Source organism: Paramormyrops kingsleyae, chromosome 21 (genome assembly GCF_048594095.1).
Source record: "Paramormyrops kingsleyae isolate MSU_618 chromosome 21, PKINGS_0.4, whole genome shotgun sequence".
Taxonomy (NCBI): Eukaryota; Metazoa; Chordata; class Actinopteri; order Osteoglossiformes; family Mormyridae; genus Paramormyrops; species Paramormyrops kingsleyae.
Genome location: NC_132817.1, coordinates 2,467,469 through 2,493,823, shown reverse-complemented (window position 1 = coordinate 2,493,823; position 26,355 = coordinate 2,467,469). Strand labels below are relative to the sequence as shown.

The 26,355-nt window shown below is 51.9% G+C and overlaps 2 protein-coding genes across 15 annotated transcripts in view; one reads left to right on the top strand and one right to left on the bottom strand.

Moving 5' to 3' along the window:
• The window catches only part of LOC111846073 (choline transporter-like protein 5-A), a 59,501-nt gene extending 45,633 nt beyond the window's left edge, over positions 1-13,868 (top strand). For both annotated transcript variants that reach the window (XM_072704076.1, XM_072704077.1), the window contains 18 exons: positions 3,183-3,267; positions 3,349-3,477; positions 4,475-4,535; positions 5,025-5,148; positions 8,055-8,138; positions 8,404-8,516; positions 8,638-8,769; positions 9,299-9,398; positions 9,640-9,732; positions 10,448-10,535; positions 10,788-11,050; positions 11,386-11,480; positions 11,648-11,751; positions 11,881-11,954; positions 12,042-12,112; positions 12,275-12,363; positions 12,486-12,570; positions 12,659-13,868. In XM_072704076.1, the coding sequence (XP_072560177.1) occupies positions 3,183-3,267; positions 3,349-3,477; positions 4,475-4,535; positions 5,025-5,148; positions 8,055-8,138; positions 8,404-8,516; positions 8,638-8,769; positions 9,299-9,398; positions 9,640-9,732; positions 10,448-10,535; positions 10,788-11,050; positions 11,386-11,480; positions 11,648-11,751; positions 11,881-11,954; positions 12,042-12,112; positions 12,275-12,363; positions 12,486-12,570; positions 12,659-12,771 (1,903 nt within the window). In that variant the 3' untranslated portion in view covers positions 12,772-13,868. The remainder of the gene's footprint in view (positions 1-3,182; positions 3,268-3,348; positions 3,478-4,474; positions 4,536-5,024; positions 5,149-8,054; positions 8,139-8,403; positions 8,517-8,637; positions 8,770-9,298; positions 9,399-9,639; positions 9,733-10,447; positions 10,536-10,787; positions 11,051-11,385; positions 11,481-11,647; positions 11,752-11,880; positions 11,955-12,041; positions 12,113-12,274; positions 12,364-12,485; positions 12,571-12,658) is intronic.
• A 569-nt stretch (positions 13,869-14,437) lies between these two features.
• lhx8a (LIM homeobox 8a) lies at positions 14,438-19,179 on the bottom strand. Of its 13 annotated transcripts, XM_023815833.2 has the most exons (10): positions 17,902-18,167; positions 17,782-17,832; positions 17,594-17,677; positions 17,210-17,413; positions 16,895-17,016; positions 16,219-16,439; positions 15,925-16,028; positions 15,716-15,811; positions 15,190-15,370; positions 14,438-14,776 (listed from the first exon to the last, which is right to left on the bottom strand). In XM_023815833.2, exons 3-10 carry the CDS (start codon positions 17,666-17,668, stop codon positions 14,703-14,705), a joined length of 1,077 nt encoding a protein of 358 aa, XP_023671601.2. In that variant the 5' UTR covers positions 17,669-17,677; positions 17,782-17,832; positions 17,902-18,167; the 3' UTR covers positions 14,438-14,702. The 13 variants fall into 13 exon arrangements, with proteins under 13 accessions (XP_023671601.2, XP_023671599.2, XP_023671605.2 ...); XM_023815831.2 differs by lacking the exons at positions 17,782-17,832; positions 17,902-18,167 and adding an exon at positions 19,100-19,179; XM_023815837.2 differs by lacking the exons at positions 17,782-17,832; positions 17,902-18,167 and adding an exon at positions 18,839-19,062.
• Positions 19,180-26,355: the final 7,176 nt, after the last annotated feature.

Genomic DNA, 26,355 nt, shown 5'->3' with positions numbered 1-26,355 from the left:
TAAGAAGGTGGAATCCCTGCTTCTCCACTGTCTCTGCATCGAGCTGGTGAGGATGGCCTGAGGTTAATGAGGGGGTGGCTGATTTAAGGTAATCGCTAGGGGCTTTGGGCTGAGGGGCCATTTCAGAGGAGCTCTGCTCTCTACCTTCAGATCTCACCAGAAGATTGACATGGTATCACCCAAAGAGTTCCTAAGCTTCAGCCAGAATTATGAAGCTTCCTCAGGACATAGTGCCGTGTTGTGCTTCACATTCACCAGTTCTCTGTCCAGCTTTTTAAAAATGGCGATCAGTGAATTCAACCCATGCACAGGAAGTGGTAATCTTCATGCTAAAGAAGAAAATCAAACTGGTGTTTAACCCTATGGGACAATGACATGTTCCAACTGTCAAGATGGATGCTCCTTTTTAAAAAAAAATAAAGATGTGTTGTGCAGGTTGAATGTAGAGCAGTCGTGTCCTCGTTGCACATACACACACAAATACACACACACACACACACACACACACATGTTTGTAATCATATCATTGTGGGGACTCTCCATTCATTTCTATGGGGAAAACTCTAATCCCAACATAACAATCTTAACCCCTACCCAGCCCTAACCTTAACCATAAGCAACCAGACATTTTAGTTTTTATTGCAGTCACAGATTTTTTGTTATAAAATCAAATTTCCCTTTGTGTGAGCCAAAAAAGGTCCCCACAACATCAAAATAACAGGTTTTTATCACATTGCCAGGACATTCAGTCCCCACAATGTAACATATATCTGACCCACATTCACACATACATTCACACACACACACACACACACACACACACACACACACTATTCCCATCCAGGATAATTACCTTAAGAGGAATCCCATTTTAGTGATGGATGCCCCATCCTGGTTTATGAATTGGACTTGTGTTGCTGTTCCCTTAAGCACAGAGGTACCAGAACAGCTCGGCGCTGATTCATTCCCTGAGCAGCTTCCGCTGCAAAAGTCCATGACCTAGGAGTCTGGAGCAGTAGAAGCAGATGAGGACTGAACAGCGGCATCAGTGGGGGGTTCCGCTCACGGGATTTATCATCAGTGCCAGGACAGGACCGCTGCCAATCAGGGAACGGGTGTGGGATGCTGGCCGCTGCTAGGCAACGGCACACGGGCCTGTTCCTGTGGCTGTTCCAGCACGGCCCCACACCCTGATACCATCACTGAGGCACACGTGTCCATGAAGCATGAGCCTCCGCCAGCCTGCAGTCGCTGCGCTGTTGGGCCTGTGACGATGGAGAGCAGCTGCTCTGTCTTCTACGTTAATTGTGCTCTTGTTGCGAGATCCTGTTCTAATCTCAGCGAGTGCCCGATGCCTCATTAACACGTTTGTGAGCCGCTTTTGTAAATGGCATTCCGTCTCCTGAGGGCGCTCCTTCAGTTTCCCAGAGCTGAGTCTCCATGTAAGAGTGCTAATTTCGATTCATACAGGCGCACGCTCCATTTAATATCATGGGCTGTGTGGCTATGACTCAGCACCAGGGCAAAACTGTCCCCACCTGCACCTGCACTCCCATATTTACTATAGTAAAGATTGTTCTGTCTGTGTGGTGAATATCCTGATTGGGAATGCAGTCCTGACTTCGGAATAACACCCGGATCCTGCCGGAGTCAGAATTGACATTTAGCATCAGCATGCCAGTCACACAGGCATGTGGACTCAGACACGCCGCGCTTTGGAGACGGCTGTCGGAATCAATACAGCCAAAGGGCAGCGTCTGTCAGCTCGACAAGCTCCACACCCTCCCTCCATGGGCTGAGCAGCCCGACCGTACCAGGATCCGCTGGAGTAAAGTGTTGACCCGTGCCGTGACCCCTGTGGCTGGTCCTGCTCACGGTTCTAAGTGCTGTAATCCTGTGGCTGCAGAAATGGCAAGATGGGCAATTTCCTGTGAGTGTGGAAACAGCAAGGTGACCTTTTTATGGTGAGTGTGGAAACAGCAAGTCGGCTGCTTTCCTGTGAGTGCGGAAACGCCAAGGTGGCTGCTTTCCTGTGACTGCCAAAACCGTAAGGCACCCACCTTCCTGTGAGTACAGAAACGGCAAGGTGCCTGCTTTCCTGTGAGTGCAGAAACGGCAAGGCAGCCGTGTTCCTGTGAGTGCAGAAATGGCAAGGCAGCCGTGTTCCTGCGAATGCAGAAACGCCAAGGTGGCTGCTTTTCTGTGAATGGCAAAACCGTAAGGCGGCCACGTTCCTGTGAGTGCGGAAATGGCAAGGTGACCAGTTTCCTGTGAATGCGGAAACAACAATGCAGCCGCGTTCCTGTGAGTGCGGAAATGGCAAGGTGACCAGTTTCCTGTGAATGCGGAAACAGCAATGCAGCCGCGTTCCTGTGAGTGCGGAAATGGCACGATGGCTGCATTCCTGTGAGTGCAGAAACAGCAGGGTAGCCATTATATGGTGAATGCGAAAACGGCAAGGTGGGCGCTTTCCTGTCAGCGTGGAAATGGCAAGGCAACCGCTTTCCTGTGAGCGTGGAAATGGCAAAGCGGCCACTTTCCTGTCACTGCAGAAACAGCAGGGTGGCCGTTTTATGGTGAATGCAAAACCGGCAATGCTGCTTCTTTCCTGTGAGCGTGGAAATGGCAAGGTGACCACTTTCCTGTGAGCATGGAAATGGCAAGGTGACCACTTTCCTGTGAGCGCAGGAGCAGCAATGCTGCTGTTTTCCTGTGAGTGCGGAAACGGCAAGGTGACTGCTTTCCTGTGAGCGCAGAAGCGGCAATGCAGCTGCTTTTCTGTGAGTGCGGAAATGGCACTCAGTGTTCCCCCAGAGCACAACAGTAACATCTTAAAATTCTATAGAAAAGTGCCAAAATATATTTTTGCAAGAAAAGGGGGCTCAGATGACAGCATCCTCATCTTCTTGTTTCCCTCAATGAACAAAGTAGCTGAACAAGTAACGCACTGTGCAAATAATGCAAAGGTTGTAGGTTCAAACCTCATGGAGGGAACATAAATTGTAACCCTTCTCCCTAATGTAAGTTTCTTTGGCTAAAAGTAACAGAATGAATAAATGTATTGCCTGTGTTCTGCTCTTTACTGCCACCTATCGGTAAGACAGGATATTGTGAGTACGCACCTAAGCGTTGTGCTATGCCAGTCGCTGCAGCCGACTGATTGCTTTTTCTCTGCCTTACAGAAAGAAAGCCATACTGTTTTATTTCAACATCCTCAAATGCGCCAGTCCAGCCGTCCTGATGAACCTGCAGTGCCCAACGACTCAGGTGAGGCTGTCGCTGGATTGGCTGGTAAGACCACGGGCCCTGCCCTCCCTACCCCACCTCACCATGCCCCCCCATCTGCAGCTCTGCGTGCCCAGATGCCCAGACAGGTTCGCCACCTACTCGGAGATGCAGTACCACTACCGGTCTAACAGGAGCCTCTGGGAGTATTACAGACAGTTCTGCAAGCCTGGCTTTGACAACCCGCACAAGGTACGCTGCCCACGCCGGGCGCTGGTCTCCATCACCAAGTGTTGCTTCTCCACAGCCAATGCTGTGGCATGGGGATTAAGCATCATCTGTGCGACATTCCCATTCGTTAAAGGTTTCTGTCGTTTGCCAAAACACCCCGGAAGCACGTCTCTCATCAAGGCCACGCGTTGTCCCTGCTCTGCTTGTAGCCACCTGATTCCAATTCAATGAAGTAAATACTTAATTGCAGCTAAAATTCTCCTGCCTACCCCCCTGGATAACCACCCCCCAGCTCACCCCCTCAGAAGATGGTACCCTAGGAGGTTGTGTTGACCGGCTGTGGGTTTGAGGGCAGGCAGCCGCAGTCCTCAGTGAGCCAGCGTCTTGCCCCAGTGGCAGGCAGTCGCCCCTCGTCGTCCTGGCAGAGCTGTAGGGCCTTATCGCACTGCAGCTGTTTCCTGATGTCACTTTATCGCAACCAAATCCAAAAATTGCTGAAAATATTCCCAGGCCAGGGGCGTGGGAGGTGACAGGGTGACAGGGTGATGGGGGGGCAAGGGGTGGGGGCGTGGGAGGTGATAGGGTGACAGGATGACTGGGGGATGGGGGGCGGGGGCCATGGCTGGTGCTGTCGTCAGTGGCGTCGGCGGAGGGCGGGTGGCTGACTCAGCAGGATGCAGTCTGGCATGTGAGAACAGGAAAGAGCAGCCAGAGAGGCCCCACCCCCAGGCTGCCCCCCCCCAGCATGCTCCCAGGCATCATGTCTGCCTGCCTTCACTGAGGCGCCCCGGGGGTGTGTTGACCTTGACCCCACGCAGCAGAGACATGGCAGCGGGGGCAGGGGGTGAGTTTGACAGGAGCGAGCACCCGGCCCCCGCTCTGGGCTGACGTCCGGCTGGCTTTTCCATGACAGGCGGAGGCGAAGGTACAGGGCGGCGTCTCTCTCTGAGACGGAGACTCCAGCTCTCGCCGGCCTCTCTGTGAAGCCCGGTTCAGCCGCTGCCTTCTTCTGTTTCAGGCAGTCGCTCAGGTCCTGAGAGACGAGGACTGTCCCTCCATGATAGTGCCAAGCCGACCCTGTAAGTAAATGTGTGTGTCTGTGTGTCTATGTCTGTGTGTGTGTCTGTGTGTCTGTCTGATTGTCTCTGTGTGTGTATATGTGTGTGTCTGGGTGTCTTTTTGATTGTCTGTGTCTGTGTCTGTGTGTCTGTGTCAATGTGTGCGTGTCTGTGTGTGTGTGTCTGTGGGTCTATGTGTGTATCTGTGTGTCTGTGTGTCTGTGTGTTGTATCTGTGTGCGTGTGTATCTGTGTGTCTGTGTGTGTGTGTTGTATCTGTGTGTATCTGTGTGTGTGTGTCTGTGTGTCGTGTGTGTGTTGTGTGAGAGGGCTTAGTTGCCATTCCTTTGTTTGAACTTTAAATGGAATCTGTTATGTTTGCTGTGGTGTCATTAGCCACTACTAATGGAGTGTAAAGCTCCGTGTCCGTGTGGGTGTAGGATGAACCGTGCTGCCGGTGCCCTCTGTTGATCTTCCCCTGGTCTCTCCCCCCACCTGTTTCCCACCCCAGTCCTCCAGCGCTGTTTCCCCGACTTCATCACCAAGAACGGCACACTCACCGTCGCCAACCGCACCTCCTTCAGGGATGTTCTGGGGAAGAAGAGGAACGTTACTGAGCTCAGGGACGCAGCCAAGTCAGTCTCTGACCCCCCCCCCCCCGAGTCCGCTATGCTCCACCCCTGACCCCCACATCCCTCTGACCCCCTTTGATCCCCCATGCTCCACCCCGACCCCCACATCCCTCTGACCCCCTTTGATCCTCCATGCTCCACCCCGACCCCCACATCCCTCTGACCCCCTTTCATCCCCCATGCTCCACCCCCCCAACCTCCACATCCCTCTGACCCCCTTTGATCCCCCATGTCCACCCCGACCCCCACATCCCTCTGATCCCATTTGATCCGCCATACTCCACCCTCTAACCTCCACATCCCTCTGACCCCATTTGATCCGCCATGCTCCACCCCGACCCCCACATCCCTCTGACCCCCTTTGATCCCCCATGCTCCACCCCCCGACCCCCACATCCGTCTGACCCCCTTTGATCCCCCATGCTCCACCCCCCGACCTCCACATCCCTCTGACCCCCTTTGATCCCCCATGTCCACCCCGACCCCCACATCCCTCTGATCCCATTTGATCCGCCATACTCCACCCTCTAACCTCCACATCCCTCTGACCCCCTTTGATCCCCCATGCTCCACCCCCCCAACCTCCACATCCCTCTGACCCCCTTTGATCCCCCATGTCCACCCCGACCCCCACATCCCTCTGATCCCATTTGATCCGCCATACTCCACCCTCTAACCTCCACATCCCTCTGACCCCATTTGATCCCCCATGCTCCACCCCCCGACCCCCACATCCGTCTGACCCCTTTTGATCCCCCATGCTCCACCCCCCGACCCCCACATCCCTCTGACCCCCTTTGATCCCCCATGCTCCACCCCGACCCCCACATCCCTCTGACCCCCTTTGATCCCCCATGCTCCACCCCCCCAACCTCCACATCCCTCTGACCCCCTTTGATCCCCCATGTCCACCCCGACCCCCACATCCCTCTGACCCCCTTTGATCCCCCATGCTCCACCCCTACCCCCACATCCCTCTGACCCCATTTGATCCCCCATGCTCCACCCCCCGACCCCCACATCCGTCTGACCCCCTTTGATCCCCCATGCTCCACCCCCCGACCCCCACATCCCTCTGACCCCCTTTGATCCCCCATGCTCCACCCCCCGACCCCCACATCCGTCTGACCCCTTTTGATCCCCCATGCTCCACCCCCCGATCCCCACATCCGTCTGACCCCCTTTGATCCACCATGCTCCACCCCCGACCCCCACATCCCTCTGACCCCATTTGATCTGCCGTACTCCATCCTCTGACCTCTACATCCCTCTGACCCCTTTTGATCCACCATGCTCCACCCCCGACCCCCACATCCGTCTGACCCCCTTTGATCCACCATGCTCCACCCCCGACCCCCACATCCCTCTGATCCCATTTGATCCACCATGCTCCACCCCCGACCCCCACATCTTTCTGATCCCATTTGATCCACCATGCTCCATCCCCTGACCCCCACATCCCTCTGACCCCCTTTGATCCACCATGCTCCACCCCTGACGCCCACATCCCTCTGACTCCCTTTGATCCACCATGCTCCACCCCCTGACGCCCACATCCCTCTGACTCCCTTTGATCCACCATGCTCCACCCCCCGATCCCCACATCCGTCTGACCCCTTTTGATCCACCATGCTCCACCCCCGACCCTCACATCCGTCTGACCCCCTTTGATCCACCATGCTCCACCCCCGACCCCCACATCCCTCTGATCCCATTTGATCCACCATGCTCCACCCCCAACCCTCACATCCGTCTGACCCCCTTTGATCCACCATGCTCCACCCCCTGACCTCCACATCCCTCTGACCCCATTTGATCTGCCGTACTCCATCCTCTGACCTCCACATCCCTCTGACCCCCTTTGATTCACCATGCTCCACCCCTGACGCCCACATCCCTCTGACTCCCTTTGATCCACCATGCTCCACCCCCAACCTCCACATCCCTCTGACCCCATTTGATCTGCCGTACTCCATCCTCTGACCTCTACATCCCTCTGACCCCTTTTGATCCACCATGCTCCACCCCCGACCCCCACATCCGTCTGACCCCCTTTGATCCACCATGCTCCACCCCCGACCCCCACATCCCTCTGATCCCATTTGATCCACCATGCTCCACCCCCGACCCCCACATCCGTCTGACCCCCTTTGATCAACCATGCTCCACCCCCGACCCCCACATCTTTCTGATCCCATTTGATCCACCATGCTCCATCCCCTGACCCCCACATCCCTCTGACCCCCTTTGATCCACCATGCTCCACCCCTGACGCCCACATCCCTCTGACTCCCTTTGATCCACCATGCTCCACCCCCTGACGCCCACATCCCTCTGACTCCCTTTGATCCACCATGCTCCACCCCAACCTCCACATCCCTCTGACCCCATTTGATCCACCGTACTCCATCCTCTGACCTCCACATCACTCTGACCCCTTTTGATCCACCATGCTCCACCCCCGACCCCCACATCCCTCTGACCCCATTTCATCCACCATGCTCCACCCCCTAACCTCCACTTCCCTCTGACCCCCTTTGATCCACCATGCTCCACCCCCAACCTCCACATCCCTCTGACCCCATTTGATCCGCCGTACTCCATCCTCTGACCTCCACATCCCTCTGACCCCTTTTGATCCACCATGCTCCACCCCCCGACCCCACATCCCTCTGACCCCATTTGATCCACCATGCTCCACCCCCTGACCTTCACATCCCTCTGACCCCATTTGATCCGCCATACTCCATCCTCTGACCTCCACATCCCTCTGACCCCTTTTGATCCACCATGCTCCACCCCCCGACCCCCACATCCCTCTGTCCTCCTCCCAGCATGCTCATGCTGTTCTCTGGTGACTCTCCTAGTCGCTCCCTGGCTTACAAAGTCTGCTTCCCTGTCACCCACAGTGGCATCACTGGCCTCCTGCATGCCAAGGAAGTCGGCATGAAGATCTTTGAGGATTTCGCCAACTCCTGGTACTGGATTGTGATGTAAGTGCCTGTGGGTGCCTGCAGGGGGCAGCAGTCTTTTGACCTAAATGCTTATATGTTGGGTACAATATAGCAGAAGACATGAACAGTGACATGGATGGAGGCCATCCAGCAGAGGGGGCTGCTTTCTCTGCCGTAAAGAGGCTTTCATTAACATCGCTTCACATGCGGACGTCAGAGCTACCCTGAGCTCTCGCTGCCGCACACGTGTGTCTCCATGGTTACCTGGCATTCTCACCATGTGTGCATCCGTATGTCTTCACAGTGGCTTGGTGGTGGCCATGCTGATCAGCCTGACCTTCATCCTTCTCCTGAGGTTCACTGCTGGCTTCCTCTTCTGGTTCACCATCTTTGGGGTCATCGCTGTGGTGGGATATGGTCAGTGTGTGTGGGACCGTGAGCTTCATGCTGGAGGAGAGCCTGGAGTGCAGCCTGCCTGTCAGCCCACGTCTTTCTGCATGTGTGTCTCTGTGTCTCTGATCCCCCCTTTCCTGATCAGGTATCTGGCACTGTTACTGGGAGTTTGTCACGCTGAGGGTGAAGCCAAACAGTGACGTCACCATCTCGGACATCGGCTTCCAGACCGAGCTGCATATCTACCTGCAGCTCAGCCAGACCTGGCTGTTCTTCAGTAAGTTTCTCTGTCTGTCACCAAGAGTCATCCCGGTGACCGTCACTGGACAGGTTCCCCCCCAACCTGACCTGTCAGCTCCTGGGCAGCGACCCTTAGTTATTGATTCAGAAATGCCACAAGAAAAACTCATTTGATACAAGGGCTTTGCTTTGAGCCTCCAAATCGTGCTTCTTATGGTTTGAGGCTGAAAGTGGGGATGTGGGTCCTTAGAGCACCAGCATGACTCACCGCTGCTTCACATTCTCACATCTACATGCATTAGCATCCGTGTGCCAGCCAGCCGCTCGCATGACGTCCATAACAGGGCCATGCAGCGCATCATGGTGCCTGCTCGCATGACGTCCATAACAGGGCCATGCAGCGCATCATGGTGCCTGCTCGCATGACGTCCATAACAGGGTCACGCAGCGCATCATGGCAACATCACGGCCCTTGCGTATGTAACAGCAACTGAGGCACCGGCTGGCATGCGCGTGTTGCCGTGAGAGCAACCCCGCCTGGCTGACACGCTCCTTTGTGCTTGCAGTGATCTCACTGTCCGTCATTGAGGCCGTCATCATCCTGATACTGGTGTTCCTGAGGAACAGGGTGCGAGTCGCAATCGCACTGCTCAAGGAGGGCAGCAAGTAAGTGAGTGTGGCCCACCGGTGGCCCCCTAGAGGTGTCTCCTGGAGGTGTAGTGTGTTATTCTGTGTTTACAGAGTGTCATTTCTGCTCAGACCTCTCAGTATAGTATACTTGGTTATTTTGCTTTAGTGATTCAAGCGTAGCACCAGCCAGTGTGTTTTCTGCGATGTCAGTGGTATCCCGGACGATGGCTATGGGATGGTATGGCTGACCATGTGCCACTGTGTTCTTCCTAACCAGGGCCATCGGCTGCATCAAGTCTAGCATCTTCTACCCCGTAGTCACCTTCCTGCTCCTGGCCATCTGCACCTCCTACTGGGCTGTGACGGCGGTGTATCCTCTCAGCCGTGTGGTGTGGAGCCGTCTTTCATGGACCGGGGTGGGGGGGCACGAGGGGTGCTCCTTCACCCAGGGATTTCAGCTATGCTGTGTTGACTCCCCACCAGTGACAGCTCATCGTTATTTATACGGATGATCATGTAAGGTGTCTGTGATCCATCCTGGCCAGTTTATGCACTGGTTTTTTGGGGTCCTGGCCAGTTTGGCTTCAGGCATCTCTCTGGACAGCCGTATCCCCCAGGGGGAGCAGCCAGGCCATCTGTTCTGCTGGGCCTCAAGTACACTTGGTCGCAAATGATTAAGTGGCTGAAAAACTGTTTTGTGTGAGGCTGAGGAAAGTGTCTGGGCTGCCATAGCGAAAAAGCAAAAAAAAAAAAACTTAAATGCCAGTTATTACATAAAGTGTGGGGGATTGTGGCAGGGTGGTTTTTGTATTTACACAAGTTGGCCAGCAGATGGTGCAAGCTCCTTCACTTTTATGAAACCATCAAAAAGAAACGCAGAACAATCGAACCGTGATGTCATGCGTTTTTAAAAGGAGCAGCAGCTCACAGAATAATGCAGCCCCAGGGTCCGTGTGCGAATGCTCCCTTTAGATGGTGCCTGTCATATTGTTGTATTGCTGCTCGGCTTTTCCAATCCCCTTAGACGTTCACGCATCCTGCAGCCCAGCCTGCCTACTGGCTTCCTTAACCGGCTCCCATCTCAGCTTCCTGGCCTCCTCGGGAGATGCCATCTACAAAGTGATGCCCTCACAGCCCAACTGCATGTACGCCAACATGACCTGTAACCCCGAGGTGCGCTGCTCTTACTTCCTGCCATCTGTGTTCTGATTGGTCAGTGTTACCTGTGGAACGCTCAGTGGTCACGCACAACCAAAACAAAAACACTTTGAGAGGTTTAGAGACGCCCAGAAGTTTGGCGTTACTTCGAAATGGCCTTTGTTTAGACTATTAATAGAATTAAAATTTTAATTTACAGTTTAATCATGTCTTAGAGGTTCCGTTACATAACATTAAGATACCTCTTTTCTTGGGTGTCTCGTTCAGACCTTCAACAAGACCAACGTAAGCAGGGTGTGTGCAGGTGCCCAGTGCACCTTCGCCTTCTACGGCGGCGAGGGCCTCTACCATCGCTACATCTTCGTGCTGCAGCTCTGCAATCTGCTCGTCTTCCTGTGGCTGATCAACTTCAGCATTGCGCTGGGGCAGTGCACGCTGGCCGGGGCCTTCGCTTCCTACTACTGGGCTCTGAAGAAGCCAGCGGATATCCCCCCCTGTCCGCTGTTCACCGCGTTCAGCAGAGCTGTACGGTGAGCCGTGCTGCGCTCTGCATTATCGGGATACAGCTACATTTCAGAGAAACGCCTCGCTTCATTAACTGGCATCTCAGAGCCCCTTCATCCCGGAGCAGAGAGCCAGCAGCGCGTGTTCCTCTCTCTATGCTGCCTGTGCACATGTGCTTTGTTTTAGTTTTATGAGAAAGGGATCTTGCAGGTGCTCTGCTGCCCTCTGCTGTCTATTTTGGGTGAATGCAGAAGCACTCACTGTCATTTGCTCACAATGACTGTCCAGCCAGCTGGAAGGTTTGGTTGGCATATCCTAAGTCCTAGAACCACTGTAACTGCTGTGGGTTTGACCCACACAGGTACCACACAGGATCCCTGGCCTTCGGCTCACTGATCCTCGCCGTGGTCCAGCTCATCCGAATTGTCCTCGAGTACCTGGACCACAAACTGAAAGGTGACCCAGCATCTTTATGATTCCGTTATCTGTGACATAGGAGGCACTAGTCTGCCAGGGACACCAGGGGAACACAGAGAGGCTTCAGCTGCCCTGTCTGACCACAGCAGGGCACCGGCTCCTTGCTCCCCTGCCTGTGGTACCGCTGACTGCCCTCCTCTCTGCAGGTGCTCAGAACATGTTCTCCCGCTTCCTGCTCTGCTGCCTCAAGTGCTGCTTCTGGTGCCTGGAGCGCATCATCAAGTTCATGAACCGAAACGCTTACATCATGGTGAGCTGCGGCTACTGGCCCCAGCACTCTGCTGCCATCTGGTGGACAGAAGGTGCTATGGGACTCTAGCAACAAGGTCAGTTCCATATCTAGGTTTTAAAGTCTCCTGGCTGGGGCTGTGTCTTGCAGATTGCTATATATGGGAAGAACTTCTGCACATCAGCCAGAGAGGCCTTCTTCCTGCTGATGAGGAACGTGGTGAGGTAAGACCCTCCCGAGCCGGGCCTGGCCCGAGTTTGGCACAGCGCTCGCATGGCCCGCTCTCTCACTGGGCTCTGTTCCGCTGGTAGGGTGGCCGTGCTGGATAAGGTGACAGACTTCCTGCTGTTTCTGGGGAAGGTGCTCATCGCTGGCAGCGTGGGTGAGTGCCACTCAGTGGTGGTGTTTATTGCTACGCCCCCTGCTGGCCACGGTCATTCACTACATGACCAGAGCTTGATCTGAACACTAAAAGCAGTAAAAGGGGCGGGGTTTGCACATGTATTCTTGTGCGTGCTGACCACCGTGCGTCTCCCCACTGCAGGTGTCCTGGCTTTCTTTTTCTTCACGCACAAGATCCCCATCATCCAGGGGGAGGTGCCATCACTCAATTACTACTGGGTGCCACTGCTGGTAAGCAAATCACGGCCGGGAGGGATTCTGGGAAATCCAGTGGCTGTTGTGTGGCCCCCTTCCATGGAGGCGGAGCATCATGGCCGCCATGAGCTGGGTCTAATGATGTGTGTTTTTGGCAGACTGTGATCCTGGGCTCATACCTCATCGCTCACGGCTTCTTCAGCGTCTATGGCATGTGCGTGGACACGCTCTTCCTCTGCTTCTGTAAGTCTGCCACCCCTCTGCGCACCCCCACCTCACAGGCCCTGAGAGCTAACTCTCATTCCTTTCCCCCCCCCATGCCTCACTCAAGGTGAGGATCTGGAGAGGAACGACGGGACAGCCACCAAGCCCTTCCTCATGTCGCCCAGCCTGCACAGGATTCTGGGAAAAAGCGAGCAGAGTCCCAAGAAGGCACGTGGATGAGCGCCCCCCAGCAGCAGGGACAGGCTGCTCCCAGGCATGCTTTAACAGGCCCTGGCTGGGCTCCCTGTGCTCTTCCAGGGACCAGACAGGCAGTGAGCCACGAGCAGGCGAGGCCCAACCAAACATGAGCCCTCGGGCAGGAAGCAGACTGCTCCTCTCACTCCTTACCATCTGAGGAACTGACGACTTGGCTTTCCTCCGACACTGCATCTCCTCCTCCTGCTCACTGCTGCTTCAACTCCCATTGTCAAATGGGTTGTCATTGGTGTGACGGATGGTCAGTCGTCCGCCTGTCCCTTGGGGCCCGTCCTGCGGAGCCTGACACTATCAGGACCAATGTGGAGGCACGAAGCTCAGCCTGTTTGCATCTGACTGCCAACCCCAGCAAACATTTTCACTCTACAGGGCACAAATTGATGATTCTTACAGGTTAAAGGATGATCAGTTCAGATGTGACCACAATGAACCCCCTAGTGGTGGCAGTGTGCAGTCACCAACCCATGTTTACCAGAATGTGATGTCTTCTGGCTGTCAGTATTGTTTTTAGCATTTAGTACAAGGGCTGATTACAGTGAAGAGTGCCCCCTCCCCCCTCACCAAACAGGGTTCGCTCAGACTGACACCAGCTCCATGTTTCTCCCCCCTGGCTAGTTGGTGTCATGAGACAGTATTTTCATGAGCCACACGCCAAAAAAAAACCCTTCGGCCAATGAGTGCAGCATGTTACCCCTGCAGCCCCCACTGCACCCCACCCAGCCACTGGCTTCCTACACCAACGCTGCATAAAACTGCCTGACCTCCCCGGACAGCCACCCAGCCAGGAAACCTGCATCTTAGTGAACGTGCCTAGCCCAGGAAATCGTGATGCACAGAACCTTTTAGAAGTTTGAGGATGTAAAAGCCATTTTTTGGTATTTTGTTTTTAATTAAAAAAAAACAAAAAAAAAAAAACAGGGCTGTAGTCAAGTGCTACCTTTTTTTACAATTCTAATTACTTGTTTTTGTAATTTGGGGAGGGGTATTTAATGTCTTTGTAATGGACGTTTTTGTAAACCAGTCAATGAAAGCATTTTCTAAATAAACTATAATTCAAGTCACGGCTTAACTGCTCATATCTGGGTTTTTCCCCCCTCCTTGAGTGATATTGGGAGGGAGGGGTCAACTTGCAGAATTTAACCCCCCAGCATCATCTGAAATGTGGCCAGCAAGCATGAGCTGTAGTACCCTACACCTGCCTCCAGAGGGATCTAGCAGTTCATGTCTTGGGTCAGCACTCACCCTCTGCTGCATGCTCTGCCTGTGGGAGCCGACGGCCTGAGGGAAGCCCCCGGGACAGAATGGCCAAGTCCTACCCAGCACTGCAGGGATGCTTTGAGGCACCAGAGGAAGTTGCCCAGGGCAGCTTTAGGGCCATCAGGCTCTGAACATGCAGGATCAAAATGCACGTCTGCCACATTCCAGAGGGAAGCATACAGCTGACAGCCATGCAATTCTAGAACTTCGCAAATTGGAGAAAGGCAGCAAAATCCAGTAACTGCAACCACTATGGTCTTGGGCAGCTTCACATTTAAGTAATGATTTTGTCATCTTAGAAATGCTGGACACACACACACACGGCCCTGACCAGCCACCCCATATTCAAAGCCATAAAGACAAGACCGGAAAGTCCACTTCTGCAGCCATTTTATTTTAAAACAAAGTGCTCTGTCACATACACAAAATAAGTTAATACCATGAATTTACTCACCAATAGATATATTCAAAAAAAAAAAAAAGTTTTACAACAACCTCGTTTAACACTGAATTATTTCCCCTCCTGTGAGGGTGGGGGCACCTCCTTCTGCCCCTGGGTTTGAGTGGCAGGTCTCGCTGTGCTGCACAGACAGTTCTGACCTGTGTGGACCCTGGTCACAGATCCCCACCCAGGCAGCTCAGGCGTGGCTAACAGGAAGCTGCGTCATGGAGTGAGACAGCAGGGGCTGGAATACCACCGCCGGAGAGTGAACTGTGGGGAGGGGGGAGCAGAGTGAGAGCGCGAGGGAGCCAGCAGCTGTGCAGCACACATCATTGTGGGGACTCAATCTCTATAGAAAAACCCTAACCCCCACACAGCTATAACCTCAAGGTACCAATTTATAGAAGAATTTTGGCATTTTCACTTTGCGATTAGGGGGGGAGTTCCAAGTTTAATAGGTTTATTTATTTAATAAACCCACAACATTGTGGGAACCAAATATCGATGCACATAACCCTCCCACCCAAGACAGCCACAAAGGCTTCAAGATGTCCTCTGAACAGAAAGTACTCTGACGTTTATAAAGCTACACTTTACCAGGAGCCAACCAACTCCTGCAGCGCACAAAGGAAGTCCGATGCATTCAAGTGTCACCAGCCACTGCCAGGTGGGGGCGCTCTTACCATCCACATAAGAATGCAGTGCAGTGAGCATGGGCCCATCCGCCGGGCCAAAGGAGGAGAAATGCAGCTCGTCCATCAGCGGTGGAGACAGGCGGGCCGGCAGAGAGGACACAGGGGCAGCGGAGGCGTGGCTGGGGCTCACGTGCTTCTTGTGACGAGCGCGGCAGTTCTGGAACCAAACCTGTGGGGTGAGGGGCATCCTGTGAGCCGGTCAGAAAAAGAAAAAAAAAAACCCACAACCCTGAAAAATCGTTCCTGGCATGACAGTGTCTCCCTCCCCAATGGGGGATTCCAGTGTCGGCTTTGGGGTGGTGGGGGGGGGGGGGGGGGGTGACATGCAAAGCCACCCCAGGCACTGCGGGACGCAACCTTATCCTCAGTCAATCTTCATATGGAAAACTTAAATGCAGGGAGACCCCTTCCCAGGTAAAGACCGGCCACACCGACAGGTGCCGTAACCAGTGCTGCCTCCCATAATGACAGCAGCGTGACAAAGGCAGCACTCATCCTGGGTCTCGGCCCCGACCTGAATGACACGCCGGCTCAAGCCTGTCCGCTCCGCCAGCTTCTGCAGTGTCTGCGCGTCGGGGTTATTATCCTGAGCAAACTGCGTCTGCATCACCTGGAAAGAGCAGTGCGGTGTCATGGCACAGCCGGGCACCAGCTGGCACAGCCCACCAGTAAGAGCGGCAGCATTGACAGTCAGGCTCTCGGCAGATGGCCACGCCCCCCCACCTGCAGCTGGTCGGCACTGAAGCTGGTGCGGGCTCGTTTAGCCGGCCTGGGCTGCTTCACTTCCTGCTCCGACGGCACTGCACCATCTACATTTACACCACTTCCTGTAGGGGAGGGAGGGGGGGGGCAGTGTGTCAAAGCCAGTCATCAGGACATATACGTTCTCCTGGCAGCCATTAACCTTCCTGTGTCTTACATACCATGTGTGAAATGCAGTGCGGTGGACCCCAGTTCAGACATTACTGGACGAGCCCAGATGGGCAGACGCTCTCCACAGCCCGTTCAGCGACTCACCGGTCTCCACAGCCCGCTTCAGATTGTCCAGCATGCAGTCGTAGTGCACGCGGCACAGGACGCGCTCCTCCACCAGGGCAAACTCCTCCCCCGTGGAGAGCTGCCGCTTGCAGGAGAAACAGGCAAAGCACGCCAGGTGGTAGACGTTGCCCTTGGCCCTGCGCACCCAGTCCGTGGAGTGGATGTTCCGGCCGCAGCGGGCACACCGCGTCCCGTATCTTCTGTAAAAAGAAAAGCAGCGAGTCACACTGTCGGCAAGGGGGAGGACTCCAAAAAGCAGGGGGCAGCGCAACTGGCTGGCAGGAGAGACGCCACACCCAAGACCCCGCTCAGATCGGGGGGGGGGGGTTTCAAATAACTCCTTTGGTTTTGTGCATGTGTCAAACATTCAGAAGACAGGGGAGCTGATTCAACAAGGAATAGGCACAGATTAGTTTAAGAGCTCCTGGTCTAGTGTGCAGGTCACAGCAGTTAAGATAAGCAGGTGCCCCCCACCACTGCTAGATGCACCAAAGGCATGGTCTAATACTGGACTATCAAATATCTAAATTTGGACTGAAAAACGGTTCATGGAAATTAGGCACGTGAAAATTAGACTTTAACAAAAAAAAAAAAAAAAAAAACCCACACACACACAACACACCGGTGCCTAGGAATTTTCATTTAGGCAAATTACCTGAAGTAGTCAAGTTTGCAAAACACCTCCTTCTCCTTAATGTAGCAGCTGGCGTGTCGCCCCAGAGAAATGCGACAGACGCTGCAAGAGAGGCATCTCACATGCCAGCACAAGTCGTTAACCTGAGCGGAAAAAAAAAAAAAAAAAAAAAAAACATTTTAAGAGCAGAAGCGTGTTGTTGCGGCTGGAGAAGGTTGCGAAAACGCCTCCCAAACGCTTTCGGAAATTCCCATTGAAAACTGATAGTGAAAAGCGCCGACAGGTAAACCCGCATTCGCATTTCAATACTTAATGGAAAAGGGTGCGATAAGGTACCTTGAGCAGATACTTGTCGACAATGTCCAAGCCGCAGCTGGTGCACACCGCTCTGCCGTCCAGGGCGGCCGCGGCCATGCTGTGCGGCGACGTGGACGGCGACAGGGACGATGATAAGGAGCAGGAGTCCTCTTCAAAGAACTCCTCGGCCGTGCTCTGGGGAGCAGATGCGAGGCACAGGTCAATCTGAACACCCGAAATCAGCTGGGGGGAAATGAAACATGCCGAGCATTTGTGGAGGCCTGACATGCAAACAGGACGCCGAGGTGAGAAACGCACCAGCCGGTTCCCAGCAAGGCAGCAAACGCGCGTCAGAGCCGCTTTGCTGCGCGTCTAAGTGACTTCAGCCGGCTACTGCATAAAAAGAAACAAAAGCAATTCTACCTGTTCAGCATCTCCTCTGCTTCTCCTACATCTTCCAAAAGAGCCAGTCGCTGCCCCTTCGCAATCTTCAGCCATAGCGATAAACTTGACGGGGGGAGGGAGAGGACAGGAGCGTGAGCGCGCGGCGGAGCGGGAGCCGGCACCGGAGGCGCTTTTAACCTCCTGGCAGCCCATAAATATCCACTTACCTTTTCACCATGACAACCCCGGCGATGATTAAGATGTCATTTAGAAAGCCCCTGCTTACAAAAAACACGCCGCTTAGCCCCACGTTATTATTGCCTTAGACCAAGATAAGCTCACGGTACCTGGGACGTCTCAGCCAAACGCTTTACTCGCCAAAATATCAATTTCTGCTGTCAATCAAAAGTTTCAAGTCTGGGAGAAGCGAATCGATTCGTTTAATCACAGCAATTAAACTCGACGCAGAACGCATGTGAACAGGGGGCGCGCGAAAGGTTAAGTGCCTTATTAAAGCGCTCGAGTGCTAATTAGGGGATTTAAAAGGCCTGGTGTTCCTGCCCGTGAAGAGTGAGAGGAGCCAGTATGAAAGCAGGATTAAAGAGGGGGGGGGGAGAAAAAAGAAACACACACACACACACACACACACACAACAGATGACTGAATTTTGAAAGAAAGGGATTCACCCTTTGCAGAGTTATGTGCGCGTAAAGTGTGACTGTCCCGGCAAAATGCTCAGCAGACACCGCCTCGGGCTTCCCGTTCACACCTCCTTAAAGTGTCATGCAATCCAGCGCGCTTTCCCCCTGAGGAATAATAAAAAACAAAAAGCTAGATTTTATTTGGAATGGCACTTCTAATTAGCGAGTGGCTACGCTACTCTCACACAGCATTCCGGTTTTATTCGGTATTTGCCCGTTACCAATAAGGTCCATAGCGCGGGCTGATGGCACTTACCGTGTCCCTCGAAATTGACTTTAACCCATTTCCTTTATCCTCCCCTTTACTGCATAAAAGTATTTGTTCGCCTTTCCAATACATGCTACTTATGGTCGATAGTAAGACATGGAAAAGACATGCCAGGACCTCTGAAGGAAGATGCCTGGAATCCTAAACGAAGTCGTAAAGATCCACGTAAGAAGATGCTTCCTCCGTCAGTCCCATAACAGAGTTTGCCCCGATTCTACGATCTACCTCAAACTTTTGTTTTCCTGAGGGTGGACCTCTTCCTCCGCGCTTTTCCTGCGGTCCCCTTGGCCGCACCCCCTTGCCTGTTATACATGCCTTTCAGATGCGTCGGCTTGTTGCATGAGGTACCTGCGCTGCTTATCTGCTGCGCGAAAATGTCACAGTTGCGCCTGGCCGAAGGAGCCGAGCTAGCCGCCGAAAAGGCGCATCGTTTAAGCGCCATGGAAAAGGCAGCATTTAAAACTGCCCGGGAATCATCATCAGAAGATAGTGAAGAGAGCGAAAAATGTAGATAGATATAAAACAGGGCGTCGCACAGCCGCCGCTGATATTTAATTCTTCCCCATTAAGACTAACCTGCGGCATCTGGATTTGGGGCTGACAGCTCAGCGTTATTACCAACCAGCCGCATTTGCTTAGCGGTGCCTCGGCGCACTATTGGGAAGATTTGACTAGGAAATCCAATAACGTATGAGATCGTTTTTGTCATATTAACAAACCGCACCTTTACCGTTGAATTTCATTATAAGTTAGTGTCTTATGGCAGCGCACCTGCGCGCGTCCCTGTTTTCAATTTCAGTGCGCGATTAAAATCCTGGCGCTTTGACCCTAGTCGTCTTTTGGTTGTTTTTATAAAATGTGTTTTCAATTCCTATAAATAAGGAAAACTGCACAGTATCATGTAATTAAATGTCTGTTAATCGTAAAGTAATTCGTATTTTTATAATTCATACATTATACACATCTTTGTTACATTATACATACTGTATTATATGTAAGCTAAACGAATCTTTACTTTTAAGTTCTGAACCATTTTAATTCATTTTTATTTTAACGCGCGCTTTAAACTTTTAGATTTTAATTCAAAATGATGGATTGTATTTTTAAGTAAATTCTGAAATTTACTATAAGTTTTATGAACTGTTTAAAATGTAATCGAAATGTTGAGCATTTTGCCAGATAAAATCTGTTCTGTGAAAAGTGAACTGTAAGGCTAATAATATTTTTTTGTATAATATTGAAACGAATATTTTGGATGATCGCTAATGTTTTAAGCTCGACTTAGAAAAAAAATAGAAGAGAAATAGAAAAAGAAATAAAAATGAAAAGCAATAGCTCTCTATTTGTGATTTTATTTTGGTTAAATATGCTGTAAAATAAATTAATATTAGGGCTTTGTGCGTGTTTTTGCATATATCAGATAGGCCTACTATGGCTTATTTTCAGTGTTCTCTAATTTCTCTTAATTTCTCCAAAACACATAATAGAATAAAACATGACATAAATTTAAACCATTCTCTCTATTACAAATGGAAACTATTGTTAACGCAGGTATGCATGTAATAATAATAATTATTATTATTTGTTGTTGTTGTTTAACCGTCTTTAACCATGTACAACCGATACTGCGGGAAAAAAAGTTTTAAAATAGTTTAATATTTTTTTATTTCATTAACAGAATCACGGGTGACTTAAACCGCGTTGATTTCGATAATGTATATAATCTACGGCATGGACCGTTATTTACAGCTGGCGTTGCGCGCTGGCTTCCTCGCTCGGCTGCACGCGACGAAGCACCTCGGCGGTCGTTTTTCGTCCCTCGGTCCCATATTCGCCAAAGTTTGTTTTCAGAATGTACCATTGAAATAAAATAATTAAATTTTTTACAACACCAGTATTATCTGAATAAAATGAATACATTGTTCGGTGTTTAGTGTATTTTTTACCTTTCTCTTTCGTGCTCGTCCGTTGTCATTTATAGCCCATATGTATGAAAAATCTGACGTGTTCATACGGTTTGATAAAGACGGTGGCCATTATTCAGGAATACGTAATGACACTGTAATTCTAAGATGGAATTGTAACTGATTCAAGTTCGATAGCAAATGCAAATTGTAGGTATAATAATTGGCACTGTACATGCCAGAAAACGTAAATGGCAGTAAATTTCGTCTTCCGCAAATAGTGTTAAATTTAAAACTAATAGCTGATTATCGTGTGCCGGTCTAATATTTTTTTATTATCATGCCTTGGTTTTATATAGTGAACATACAGAATAATCGATTAATGCTGCTGTTTAAATCAACCACTTTTGCAACGTGTTGCTTTAATGAACACAATGTCATTGATTTATAAGTTACAGTAGTTACAGGTTACCGTGCCAGTTTTTGGCACTTTTGAATCAACATTTCTGCGAAATTCCGTTAATGTCAAATACGGTTTATTTACAATGCAGTCAAAATACAGAGAAAATACGAGTATTCAGCAGCCAGCCAGACCCGTCACTCTGATATGCTTTTGGTAGCTGCATTAAAAAAGGTACGGCGCCCCTAAATGCTGCTTAGGGACGGAGCAGGACGGAGGTTTTTCCCGTCAAACACCTCCAGCACTTGGCTCACGTTTCCGCGGCGGCAGAACACTCCCCAGACTCCTGCCTTTTGACAGACATTTCCTCCTGTGGCACTGAAAGAAATAGTTCATTATGAAAATACCACTTATTAAAATATGAACATATATTTATCTTGATAAGAAAGGCTCTGATAGCGTATTATTCTTCAGCACTAGTATCAATCAGTGTTTTTTTTTTTAATCCCCACAACGCCTAACTAATTTCCCACAGCTTGGAGGACTATTTTGCACCTTAGTTAGATTATAGGGCTAAGCAATCTTCCATGAATGATTTCAAGAGACGTTAATTATTTCCTTTTACATGCAGATACATCCAGTAGACTTTGATACGCCGCTCGAAAAGCCACAGAAGGTAGAGGAGACTTCAGCTTCCTGAGCCACACCGGCGACGTTCACCTGGACGGTCACCCCGTGCCCTGCTCACGCAGGCTTAGTGGCTGGGGACCCTCCCTGTACTGCCCCCTATAGGTCGGATGCACTATAGTTGCAGTTCCATGAGCAAGATATATGCAGAAGTTCACACGAATAGACTCTTTGTGAGTCAGCCAGGTGACAAACTTGACTCACAGAGGAAAACGCCAAGTTTCCTTACAAGATCACCATACTTTTATGTATATCTGTGTGTCTTCTTGCAGACATTTGGGTTTAGAGCTCAATGAGATCATGGGAGCTTCTCCGGCACCCTGGTGCCTCTGTGGCTGACATGAGGATCATTCTGAAGGCCCTTAAGCTCAGAGGCACCAGGCAACAGTTATTGAATCTGTGTGTGTGTCTGGATCTGTTCTTGTGGGTTTCCATAGATCACATTTGAGGACCAAATTGTCCCCAAAGTGTAGTAAAACCTGAAATTTCCCTACTTTTGGGGACATCTTTTGAGGTCCCCATTTAGATAACTTCAGTTTTATAAAAATCTGTGAATGCAATCAAAAAAGTAAAAATGCCAAAAGTCTTGTATTTGGGTTGGTTACTTATGGTTAAGGTTAGGGATGGGTAGGGGTTAAGGGTGTGATGATTGGGATTAGGGTTTTTTCCATAGAAATGAATGGATGGTCCCCATTTAGATAGGTACACCAACTTGTGTGTGTGTTTGTGTGTCTCTGTGTGTGTGTGTGTGTGTGTGTGTGTGTGTGTCACCATTCATGTATTTTCTTGTTTGGGGCTTATTTTTATCAAGCTGATAAGATCAAATGAAAACTCTCCATGATGTTTCTACATAGGAGAACATCTTTGGCCTGACAATGACACAGTGTGTGAACAGAGAACAAGAAGCCCCTCACAGCCCAGTGGGGGCAGCAGAGCAGACAGCGGACTCTAACTGTAAATGACTGCGGCGGACGGGTGAACAGCGGCATCATGGATGCGGGGGATGGGATCTGGGTGCCAGAGGAGAAGATGCTGTGTTAGTAGTCAGCGGCCCCCTAATAAGCCCCCTTTTAAGTGCTGTTTCGCCTCCCCGCCCCCCCCTTCCTCCAAGGCAGACCCTCCCTCTCCACACCTTGTTTGAATATCGCTGCTCTCTCCATTGTGCTGTGAGTAACTCCCCGATGTCTCCTCTGGGATGGCTGGGGTGTCCATTTCTGAGGAGCCACGACGCAGCAGGAAGTGACATGCTGCCGTCTGCCCACAGGCACGACCCGTATTTTGACTCAGCCTATTAATAGGCTTGTGATGGCAATATGCCCCCCCTCCCCCCAACGGGTGGCCGGCGGGGTGAGGCGGAGTGGTGCGCTCCTGCCTTTACCCACGTACAGCCTATTTTAGGGAAAGCATAAAAACAGAGGCGATGAGAGAACACAGAATGGCTGTAAACACAGTGGTGTAATTAAAGGGCTGGTGCTCTGTGTTTATGCAGCTGCCCAGCTCAGCACGCCCTGCTGCATCACGCCTTATCCGGATGTCACTCGTGTCCGTCACCACTTTCCTGTCAGAGGTCATACCGCTTAGACCCTTTTACCATGTTTCACCACAGGATTCCCTCCAGGATCTTTCACCCAGTATTCTGATGGGAGAGTGTGCAGTGAGAGGGGAAGGTGTGCAGTGAGATGGCTGGGTGTGCAGTGAAATAGGAGGGTGTACAATGAAGAGGGGGTATGCAGTGAAAGTGGAGGGTGTGCAGTGAAAAGGAGGGGTGCAGTGAGAGTGGGTGGGTGTGCAGTAAAAGAGGGTGCGGTGAGAAGGAAGGGTGTCCAGTGAAGGGGGTACAGTGAGAGGGAAGGGTGTGCAGTGACACGGGAGGGTGTGCAGTGAGAGGGGCTGATGTGGCCTGCCACTGATTTTAGTCTAAATACTGAAGCCTCCTTCACTTTAAGTAGATCTGCATATGACCGTCTGGACAGCCTGATAGCTCTCCTTTGTCTAAAGAAGATAATCAAAGTGGAGTGTCGAACAAACAGACGTTTCGGGTTTGTTTAAAAGCTGGATGCCTTCAGAGCTGATTGCAAAACCCCAAAATGATGCTGCAATCTCGTACATCAGTATTGAGCATTCTTGGGAATGCATTTCATTCTGGACAATGAAGAAAAGATGCAAGGAAACAAAGGAGTAGTGATGGATAGGAGGGTTATGAGGTTTGGCCTGAACAGCTTTCTGACGGGTGGACTGATTTTCCCGAGGTGTCGTAGGAGATGGAGGGTTCTGAGAGGGGAGGAATATGGGCTAGTGAGAAGTCACTGAACTGGAGAGGATCAGATGAGCAGATCAGGCAGCTACACTGAGACCAGAAAAGAAATATCTGAACAAAAACATCCCCCATAGAACAACATTGATAAGTAACCAGTTTTGTGTTCAAAGAGTTTGCAAAGTTGATATTACACGGCTGTGGGTGGGATGAGCCTTCAGCACGGCCGGCTGCACTGAGCAGGGAGAGTGACTTAGGACATGTTTAGTACTTAAATCTGTAACCCATATGCCCTGTTTTAGGAGAGTAGATAAGTATTCAGCAGGCCCTGGGCGCACTCTCTGATGTTTTATAAAAATGAGGTTGTCTTCTCAGATAGTTAGGGGTCATGTAACAATGTGACGCTCATGATGAAATCTCTGCATGTTGTGTGGGAGTATTCCATGTCACTGTGGGAAACAGGGCCCCCCCATACTGCCACCGTACCTGGTTTATGCCCCCCCATACCGCCACCATACCCGCTTTATGCCCCCCCGTACCGCCACCGTACCCGCTTTATGCCCCCCCGTACCGCCACCGTACCCGCTTTATGCCCCCCCGTACCGCCACCGTACCCGCTTTATGCCCCCCCGTACCGCCACCGTACCCGCTTTATGCCCCCCCGTACCGCCACCGTACCCGCTTTATGCCCCCCCGTACCGCTACCGTACCCGGTTTATGCCCCCCCATACCGCCACTACACCTGGTTTATGCCCCCTCCCTGCCCCTACACACCGCCACCATATCCGCTTTTTGCCCCCCCCATACTGCCACTATACCGCCTTTATGCCCCCTCCATACCCCCTTCAAGCCCCTCCATTCCCCCATTATGCCCCCTCCCTGCCCCTCCATGCCCGCGGTGGCTGATGCGACTTCACGTGATCCGCCAGGCTGTTGGGCTCAGCCAGAAATGGACTCGCTGACAGCTCCCCAAATGGCCTGGGATGGTGCCTCAGTGCTCTCAGGAGGGAAGCAGGAAATAGAGACGATAACATTGGCCCAACCTGGAAGTGATACCCAAAACACACGTCAACACCCTGCGCCGGTCTGGGCCTCCTCTCCCCAAACAACGTCCCCCGGAGAGCGAGGCCAAGACGGCGTTTCCTGGCGTTCCTCCGCGGCGGTGCGACACAGTGGCCCCTCTGCCTTTCCTGCGGCCTGAGGTGGACTCTGTGGCAAACTCCCCAGGTGTGAGCGTGCAAAGCCTGAGCCTTCTGTGCAAGCGGGGATCAGGAGAGAAACAAATGTAACGTCCAGAACTGCGGCCTCCTGCTTGTTTATTTATTAGTGCTGTGTTTTTCCTGTTCAGTGTTTTTGCACGTTTTGGAGCTGTAACATGAATGAACAGGAAAGCCCCCCCTACCCCCCGCGCCGTGGAGGGTGAAAGCAGAGCCCGCGTGTGCTCTCCCAGGGGGCCTTAATAGGTTTAGTCTGTGGTACTTCCTTCTTCAAGGACCTTCATGTGATCCCTCTTCACCTTGAGATATCCTGCTAATTCTGCCCAATGAGATCTGACAGGCGCCCTCGCGGTCACCCCCCTGCCTCGCTCCTCTCGGTCATGGCAGACCTGCACGCGATGCCAACAGACAGGAAGGTATTGTCTAGACATGGTGCACTGAGTCGGCTTTTTCCCCTCAGGTCTCTGGGGCTCGCAGGGCACCTGACACCTTCTCTCTTCTCCGCTACTTGAGTCCATATGGGTTTGATCTTTTTCTACTGCAGGGAAGCTTCTAGTGGTGTTTTAGTCCAACCAGGGTCAGATCCTTCTGTCCGCCCAGGGTCTTCCATTGGACCAAGTAGGGAGCGTAGACTGAGGATGGCAGAGAGAAACAGAGAGAAGCTCATGGGCACTGAGATATAAGTGTACATGTAAGGGGAAACCACAGCTGGGGCACCCCCACACCTACGGAAGCCCGAGGTCCTGGATGCTCAGAGTGAAGTCCCTGAGAGCTTCCACAGCGTGACGTGGCTAACAGGACTGTGTGCTAGCTGACGAAGCAGTGACCTCCCCCCCCCACCCCCCGTATCACGTGAGTGAAGGCGTTGGGCCCCTCCCTCAGCTTCACTGAATCGGCTGCACTTGGGACCTGTCCTCTGTATAACTCCACGTGTGTAACTCCATGGGCGTAACTCCATGTGCGTAACTCCACATGCATAACTCCATGTGCGTAACTCCACGTGCATAACTCCATGTGCGTAACTCCATGGGTGTATCTCCACAGGCGTAACTCCATGTGCGTAACTCCACGTGCGTAGCTCCATGTGTGTAGCTCTGTGTGCGTAACTCCACGTGCGTAGCTCCATGCTGGGCTGACATGCCTGTTTTTCTGATAGGCCGGCACTGTTTCCTCCTGGGGCCTCCGATTGAAATGGGAAACCGAGTGTTACCCCTCCCTCATCTGGCAGTGATTTGTCCTCCCGCTCACGCCCGACTCCCGGAAGGGAGCTCTGATGACGGGCAGGGCTCCTCTGGTCTTACGGGAGGGGGCCTCGGGCCTCTCTGGCCTCACAGAGAGTGGCCCTGCCACTTTCCCGCTCCCACTTTTCG